The sequence below is a fragment of the Nicotiana tomentosiformis genome, chromosome 12 (assembly GCF_000390325.3).
Source record: "Nicotiana tomentosiformis chromosome 12, ASM39032v3, whole genome shotgun sequence".
In the NCBI taxonomy this organism is placed as follows: Eukaryota; Viridiplantae; Streptophyta; class Magnoliopsida; order Solanales; family Solanaceae; genus Nicotiana; species Nicotiana tomentosiformis.
The window spans coordinates 95,099,109-95,108,424 of record NC_090823.1 but is presented as its reverse complement, the minus strand read 5'-3'; the positions used below and the strand labels follow the sequence as shown (position 1 = coordinate 95,108,424).

The window sequence follows — 9,316 nt, the reverse complement described above, 5'->3', positions numbered from 1 at the left end:
GAAAAGGGTATCGGTGAGAAAGAAACGAAGGAGCAAAATAATAGGAGCTAACATTAGAATTGTACTTACGCTTCATATTCCATTTCCCGGGAAATGGCATCTTCTCGGCCGGGATAAGGTCGGAAGTCTTCACTCGAATGAACCGGCTCATCCAACCTCGGTCCTTATCATCGTCTATGCTCGAGAACAGTACTTTGGTAGCTCGGCATTGAAGTTTTATTAACCTACCTCGATAGAGGCGGGGGCTATATAACCTGATGAAGTGGTCGAGTGTAAAAGGCATCCCCTCGACTTTGCTCACGAAAAATCGAAGCAGAATAATGATTCGCCAAAAGGAAGGGTGGATTTTTCCTAAGGTTATTTGATACTGGCGGGGTCAAGGGGGCCCAACGTGAAAGGGTAAGTGTACACACTTAAAAACCCTTTCCGCATAAGTGGTGATAAGTGTACACACTTAAAAACCCTTTCCGCATAAGTGGTGATATCTTCTTCAGGGGCCGGGATCACCACTTTTTTGTTTTTCTAGTTGCAATCTTTCCTTACCTGCTTGAGGTATCCCTCAGTTATCCAGCATATATACCTCGATAGTGGCTCGCATCGACCGAGAACTGACGAGACTTTATCAGTCTTAAAATTAGAAGTGAGAACACGCCACTCGGGAACGCACTCCTCAGGTCATGACTCCACCGGTGTTTTGTCGCCGGCAGGCCACGATGAAGAGGCATTCTCTTTTTGAGGAACAGTTTTTGACGTTTTGGCCATCTAAATTTTTGTGAATAAAGATCAGAAGTATTTTGGTGTTTAGAGAAAAAATTTGCAGTGAAAATCACAGAATTGTAGATGAAGAACTCAGAAGATGCGAAAAAGAATTTAGAAGATTTGGAGATTGGAGATCTAAAAGTAAAAAATAGTAAAGAGATGAGCTATTTATAGAGTTGGCAACGACGGCTCAATATCAGCAGTGCCGACCATCGTCTGACACACATTTAATGCCTTGGTAACTAAACCGACGAGACAGTTATCACATACGTCATGGTCGAGCTCGATGCAAACGTCAGTGTATATCTAGTCGTATCATTGGAAAATCAATTTTGTAATCGGTTTTTCCGAGAAACGAGGGGACTATCTGTATATGGTCAAAACCGGTTTTGCCCTTCATATAATTAATCAAGATTGGAACAAGATTCAAGGACCGATCAATACCGAGCTCGAAGTCATTATCGAGCTCGAGTCCAAATCGAGCTATAATGTGAAGTGGCGTTATCGAACTCAAGATCCGAGCCCGAGTTAATACCAAGCCCGAGTCAATATCGAGCTCGAGTCAGTATCGAGCTCGAAATCTGGAGATCGACCAATATCAAATTCGACCAAAATCGAGCTAAGAGATAAGAGTCGTTGTAGCCGCACTTGGGGAGAGAATCTCAGCGGGAATTAAGGAAAAGCTAAATTAACTAATCTATCATGCGATCTCCACTATGTATTTTTTATTATATCCAAAGTAGGATCCCTCCACTATAAAAGAGTGGTTATCATTTTTGTAAGAAAAGGAGACAAAATATTAAGGCATCTACACACTCCCTTATTGAAAAGATTGTTGATATTCACATATAGATACATGAAAGATTATCCTTTTGTGAGCCTTGTACATTGATTCATCTTGTTTGTTCATAAATCGTGTTCTACTCAGTTTGGTTTGTATTTCATTCCTTTTTTACAGTCAATATTCGATATTTTTCTACATACTTTTTCGATGTCTGCCAAGTTATACCACGTATCCTTAGAACTACGAATAAATTCAACTCTATCCGTTTTTCGGGTAAAGAAGTATATATGTTGTTTTTGATAAATTCTCGCCTAAGCATAAACACAATAATTTTGAGAAAAAAATAAGGTAGTGGAGAATCTATAGAAAGAGAAACGGCAATTATAGCTAGAAAAATAAGATAATCGAAACATACGAAACACAACATGTACGAACTTTTACTAGGGCTGCATAATATTAATGGAAAGGGCCCATTTCTGCAAAACATATATGGTTTGATTGGAACAGGACTTCTGAAAGACAGGCCATTTCATCTATCTGCTTTTGCCAGAAGTATACACATTCCAGGCGTGATTGAAATTATTGTCAACTATCCTTCTAAGTTCTATCCTCTTTCTCTGAAATTATTTAGGGATCAGATTTCTGTTCTTTATTTTTCTTTTTCAAAAAAACTATTCCCCCCATCCTAGAAAAAAGCAAAATAATTGGTTTTGGAATAGGAGGGTCAACACATCTGTTCTGGCATGAAATCAGACATTACAATTTAGAACAATAACTATTACTGTTGCTATGCCTCAATTTCAAGCAAGTTGGAGTTAATTAAATGAACCATCATTATCGTCGCTCTATTTAAACTCGTCTTATTCCAATATTATAAAAATAAATTCATCTCTCAAGCAATCAAAGGTCACTTCATTTTCTATCGGCATATAAGTTTTTGATATGATCAAAAGACTCTTGACAAACATTGGACCTAACATGTCTAATTGATATTTATTCCTTCCATTGTATCTTATTCAATATTAATTACATAAATTTAAAAATGACTTTATATTTAGACGAAAAGTCTACGTTCCTGTTTTTAACCTTATTATTATTTAAATATACTTTGGTGGGAAGGGGGACAGATAAAAGATTTGCTACCACATGTTGAGAATCCAAATGGGTTCTTGTAATGCAATTACTCACAATCTGCAGGCTTTGAAGAGTCCCTATCTCAGATAAATGCCAAACAAAACATTCAATCCTTACCCACCTAAGATATCAGAACATTAGCCATGTCTATACAATTTAATTTAAATGTTTCTTTTGTTTTTGTTTTCTGGCCCCATTATATTGGTATGTTTGCTTGTATGATGTATCAAAAAAAAAAGAGACTAGCTCCATTATTTATGGGCCAGGCCGTACACATGGTCCAATCTGAAATTCTGAAATAGTCTAATGCACTTGGATCTTCTATGTGTCCAGGGATCTAGGGTGGGTCATGAGTAAAACTGGCCCAGAGTACCAATCACAAAAGGTTAATAACTTTTTTTTAAAAGGTTATCAATCTACAGTTTCTATTGTTAATTTGATGGCGTAAATTTTTTTTTATAAAAATTGGTAAAAGAATACGTTTCACTATCGGGTTTGTGTTTCAAGGAGTAATACATGAACTAACTGTAAGTTTTAGTCAAGTTGAAAAAAGATGAGTGAGAAGAGTAAAAGAAAATACTATATTTAAAATATGGAAATTGAAAACATTTCATTAAGAGTAGTAACCTTATTTAACAAGGCTATAAAAGAGAAAGTATTTAAAATTCAAAAGAGAATAACATTTCCATAATTACTACTACTACAATGTTATTTTTGCTAATGATGAGAGAATTCAGAAAAACAGACTTTTTTGCATAATTCGTGTACCGGTGAAGTTCAAGCCATGACTCTTGCGGGCTTTAGCTCGTGGCCAAAGACGGATTCAGGGTTTAAATTTAGTGAATTTAGCTTATAGATTTTTAGCATTAAATTTATTGTACTGTTAATATTATTGGTTCAAATCTAATATTTATTGAGATTTCAGTAGGTTTTTATATATAAATCCACACCTGTATCAATTATATTCGTATCAATTGTACATGAGTGTATACAAAGGATACAACTTGTATCGACTGTATAAAATAAAATATTCTTGTTGAGAGTCAAACTCAAGACCTCCACTAATTAAACAGGCGCTTTAACCAACTAAGCTACAAGAACTTGTTGCCCTCTTGTTTTAGTTCAAAACAATTTATCTCTCATTTCATGAATTTGCTATAAAATTTAAATATAGCTCCAAATGGTAAATTTGCTGGAAGTATAGCTACGAATGATAAATATAGTGTAAATATTTGATGTGTCGCGTAATTTTTCCTTAATTGAACTCATAGTCGAAAGGCTACATTCGCCCTAGATGTGGCAGCTGTTGTGGAGTATAAGGAATTGGGCCTCCAAGAAGCAGTGGACTAGGTGATTAAGAAGAGACGGGACCAAGGGAAAGCCGGGCTTATTGCGTAGAAATGGTATAGGATAGCCACTTTTTAGCATGGTATTTAGTTTTTATTCAGTATTTTTAATGTTGAGCAAAAATAGTCATTAATCTATTAAAATTAATACGAAAAGTTTTTTTTACCCTTTCTTCATGAGTGCTGTGTAAATATTAAGGACATGGTGTCTTTAATATTTATACTGTACACATGAAGTTAAAGACGTCATGTCCTTAACATTTACACTGCACATATGAAGTTAAGGACATGATGTTCTAAAGTTTAACAACGGAAGGTGCAAATACATGACACTCTGTCCTTAATATTTACACAGCATTCATGAAGTTAAGGACACCATATCCTTAATATTTACACAACACTCATAAAGTTAAGGACACTATGTTCTTAACATTTACATTGCATATATGAAGTTAAAGACATGAGGTCCTAGAGTTTAATAATAGAAGGTGCAAATACAAGTTAAGGACATTATGTCCTTAACATTTACACTGCACACATGAAGTTAAGGATGTCATGTCCTTAACATTTACACTGCACATATGAAGTTAAGGACATGATGTCCTAAAGTTTAACAACAGAAGGTGCAAATACAGGACACTTTGTCCTTAATATTTACACAGCATTCATGAAGTTAAGAATATTATGTCCTTAATATTTACACGTAAAAATTTATTAAGCATTGGTTAAAGAGTAAATATATTTTAAACAGTGGCTAAAGAATAAAGACATCTTTAATTAGTGGCTAACTGTGCACTTTCCTGCTTATTGCTGTGTCCAATGAAGAGGAAGTGGCATATGGGTTTAATTACAATGGAACGTTTAGACTTTTAGAGGCTATGCAACTGAAGAAGAATTCATTTACACAAAATGAATAGAAAGAAAATGCAGTAGATGCTTAATTTTTACCGCTTAAAGATGTCATGCCATTTTGGCTACAAAATCCATGTCACGAAGAGAAAAATGAAAATGTTAAAGTTAAATTATTCTTATATATACAAAAGTGTTAATTATTTTTTCTTAGAATAGACTAAAAAGAAAAAACTTTGTCAGTAAAATTAAATAGAGGGAATATTATGTAGGGGTATTATCACTTTTAGCTCGCGCCAGAAACTATTTACATCTGGTAGCCGAAAAAGTATATAAAATTTGTATAATTTTTATATATAACATATAGAATGTATATATATATACAAAAAATACATAAATTTTATATATTTTTTCGAGTATTATTTTTACAACGGTTATACAGTATCATTTTTCCTATTAGATATGAGGACTCAAAATTCAAGCTTAAATTGGGCCATACTGTTACAGTAGAATTATAAGGCCCAGGCAGATGCCCAAGTCAAAGTCGAAATATGTGAAATGAAAGACAAATAAAATAAAATGAAAGGGGATACATTTCAGTTTAGTGATGAGTTTGTATATCTACGAATGGAAAATTAGATCAAATAAACCTAAAACAGATGGAACCAACCTTATATATATGACCCTAGAATATTCAACTATATGCCTATGAATGGATTTTCTTAATTTTTCATTGTTAAGAGCATCAGATGTTCTCTAACGTGCCAAAATGATATCCCCTCAAAGTCAAGCAATGAGTCAACAGCATTTTGAAGTATAATTGCTAAAAACCAAACAAAAAAAGCAACTTTGAAATTCACGAGTGTGCAAAAAGTGTGTAAAGCACCTTTGATAATCATATGATCTGTTCACTTTGGCTCCTATTCTTCTGCCTACATTGGAAAAATGCTGCTCCTCAGGGGTGTGAGTGTAAGATTTTCATAATATAGAGGGTGTAAGTATTTGATTTTAAAATACAAAAGATGTATCCCGAAACTAAGTTATATTATACGGGTAGGTTGCTTACATCCCACCCCTTGGGGTGGTGCCCTTTCCGGACCCTACGTGAATGCAGGATACTTTGTGCATCGGGCTTGACTTTTTATTTTACCCTTCCTACGGGACCTCATACCGTGATTGTGCATTGCACCTCACCTTACCTATAGTAATAATCTAAATATATAGTAGATGGTAAATAATTTGTCGTATCAAGACTTTAGTTGGTAGACATTTGTGGCCTGTCATATGTGTTCATCCTCACAAACTAAACATATGAAGCCACAGTTTACCTGGAAACCATCATATGCATCTTTTCCAATTTATCATGTGAGGCCACAGTTTACTAGGAAACTATCATATGCAGCGCATTGCCAACTTAATTACCATATGAAGCCATAGTTTACTCTGAAACTCTCATATGCATATCCTTAACTTATCATATGAAGCTGGACTTTATTTGGAAACTATCATATGCATATGAAATCAACCTTGTTTTGACAGGTACTATAAATTACAGAATGGCTTAGCACATTAAACCCACCTCATTTGCCTCTTCTTAAGCCACTATCTCTTCCCGAAATAATTTTATTTCCGAAGCTATATACACTTGTACACCAAGAACTATGAAAAAGTGCCTTTTATGTATTTCATACTATATATTAGCTTTTTAGTTAGCCTGAACAAATGTTTAAACATAAAATAAACCTTGCCCGGCTTGTTTGTTATTATATTCTCGCTGCCTAATTAGAACGGTATATGCAATCCATCACTTTTCGATGCCAAGATTTGCTCATTGTTTATACTATTACTTAGTACTCTGTAAATGGTAAGTTTTAACCAAGCTGTCATCTCAAGAGTTGAGATCATTTTTGGTCGTTTGCATTAATGCATGCATTGCCAAATTGATCTGCCATCGCAAGAATTGGAGGCCATTTTTGGTCGTATCATTAACGCATCCTTACCAATTTAACCATATGACACATCAACTGCAGCTTCACTAGTCTTAATTACATAATTTTCCTTCCTATTTCTCTATGTCATACTTAAATACAATTTCCAACCAGCCTGTTTTGCTTCTCTTTCAGCCACTACATCCCCAAGAAAACGATGTTGCGCTATATTTTCTTGATTCTTTTGGCAGCACACCCCTTTTGTACAACAAATGGTAACAAAAATATATTTATTTTAGCAGGCCAAAGCAACATGTCCGGCAGAGGAGGGGTAGTAAACAACAAATGGGATGAGTATATTCCACCTGAATGTCAGTCCAATCCATCAATTCTTAGGCTAACAGCTGAACTTCTGTGGGAAGAAGCAAAAGAGCCAATGCATCAAGATATTGATTATTATGCAGTTTGTGGGATTGGTCCTGGCATGTCATTTGCTAATTCAGTCTTGAAAAATGACCCAAAAATAGGTGTGATTGGTTTAGTGCCATGTGCTGTTGGTTCCACAAATATTAGCCAATGGTCTAAGGGATCTTTTAATTACAATCAGATGCTAAATAGAACTGAGACTGCGCTACAAGGTGGTGGGACGGTTCGAGCACTTTTGTGGTATCAAGGAGAAAGTGATACTTTGGAATTTGAGGATGCAAAATTGTATAATTCAAGATTGCTGAAATTCTTCACTGATATGCGCAATGACTTGCATGCACCTTTCCTCCCTATTATTCAGGTAATTTCAATGTTTTCTTTACATTATTAGTGTATACAAGTTATTTTCTCATTTTCAATTTATGTAACATGATTCCAAGTAATACCTAATTTATTGTTAAGTTATCCTCATTACTAATCAAGATAGTAGAATCTTTGGTTTTAGAAGATTCATGGAAATGTTTTCAAAAAGTTGGAAATATTACTCATAGTTTTTATTGGGTAAATACATAGATGATTTCTTGGGAATTAGAACAAGAAATATAGAATAATACAAAAGAAAAAAGAAAAGAACCTAAGTGACTTGTGAATTACATACAAGAGATTCAATTAAGAAAGGAGATTAATAGTGTTTACATCAGATATGATTATATGAACAGGATTTTATTCATATATCAAAAATAAAAAATCATTAAGTTATGAGGCGTTTCTTAGGAAACAAATCGATGAGATTTATTAGATCAAAGCAAACAATATGTTGCAATTAAAATATAGATTAGCTAACAATTAAGAAGTATAAAATTTATGTTTCTTGTTTTTTGCTTAACATTTTCTTACTTGTACCATTTAGAATAGCAATTCAAATGTATACACCGACTACTATTATTGTGTATTATTTGAAGCATAGTCGAGTTTGAACAGCTTTACTTGATCTTTCCCTGTGATTTGGGCTTGCACAGGTGGCATTGGCAACAACACTGGGGCATTATAAGGAAATTATCAGAGAGGCCCAGTTGGGTATTCACCTTAGAAATGTGAAAACAGTTGATGCTAATGGGCTCAAAGTAGGCCCAGATTTTGTGCATCTCAGTACTCCAGCAGAGGTCCAGCTTGGACAGATGTTAGCTAATGCCTTTTTGAAGTTTGGTTCACAAAAGGAATAGATATTTTGTATCCAACTGCTCTACAGACTACAGTTGGTAATTATGTTTGGAAACTATAATCTAGTCTGTGATAACGACAATTAAAAAGTCATTAAGGTCACTTGCATATTTTTAATAACTAGTCTTAGGGTAAGCGCGTTGCGCGTGTATCTAGTCTCGATGAATACAAAATTTAGAGGGAAGTCAAATAAATTTTATTTTAATATTTATGTTTGAGTTCTATGATAAAGGTTAACGAATAAATGTTAAATCATGAAAATAATGATTGTCAATCCTATTAATTTTTTAAAATTAATGTAAATTTTTAACATAGATTTATTTGTTGAATGAATAATTTAGTTTTTAAAATGTATAAAATTGGATATGTCGACGAACTCAACTTTATAGAAATAAACTTCATTTATGGCCATCCGCTAGAAATTAATATCAGCCGCTAGCCATAAATTGCAATGTGTATTTTATAACCCAAAATCAATTATAACGGCTAGCCATCGATACATCTGACCCACAAGCACAAACACAGGTTCATTGGAGAAATGATTTTCGGCCCAAAATGGTTTAGCCGGAAAACTTTACCGGTCGCAGCAGTGGCCGAAAAATTCACGGTCGCCGGAAAAGCTATATACCGGCCAGATCTGCCGAAATCCAAATAGCAAGCAAACCATCTTTTAGATCTAGATTTTCATAATACCAAAAGCCCCCAAAACAGTAAATAAAACGAGAAGAAAGAGTCGCCGGATTTAATGGAGGGTCGCTGGTGTTTGAGTTTCAAAAACTCTTCCTCCTATTGTAGGAGGAAGTTGTATTCTCCTATTAGATCTTTTTCTAGGTTTTGTAAAAATATACTAGTTGGGTACTTACAGTATC

General features: G+C 34.4%; 1 protein-coding gene across 4 annotated transcripts; it reads left to right on the top strand.

The window, feature by feature from the left end:
- Nucleotides 1–6,283: 6,283 nt before the first annotated feature.
- LOC104090459 (probable carbohydrate esterase At4g34215) lies at nucleotides 6,284–8,662 on the top strand. Of its 4 annotated transcripts, none has more exons than XM_009595557.4 (3): nucleotides 6,284–6,411; nucleotides 7,103–7,587; nucleotides 8,246–8,662. In XM_009595557.4, exons 1-3 carry the CDS (start codon nucleotides 6,351–6,353, stop codon nucleotides 8,447–8,449), a joined length of 750 nt encoding a protein of 249 aa, XP_009593852.1. In that variant the 5' UTR covers nucleotides 6,284–6,350; the 3' UTR covers nucleotides 8,450–8,662. The 4 variants fall into 4 exon arrangements, with proteins under 4 accessions (XP_009593852.1, XP_070047940.1, XP_070047941.1 ...); XM_070191839.1 differs by lacking the exon at nucleotides 6,284–6,411 and adding an exon at nucleotides 6,458–6,736; XM_070191840.1 differs by lacking the exon at nucleotides 6,284–6,411 and adding an exon at nucleotides 6,458–6,736 and having other exon boundaries at nucleotides 7,100–7,587.
- The last annotated feature ends 654 nt before the right edge of the window (nucleotides 8,663–9,316 follow it).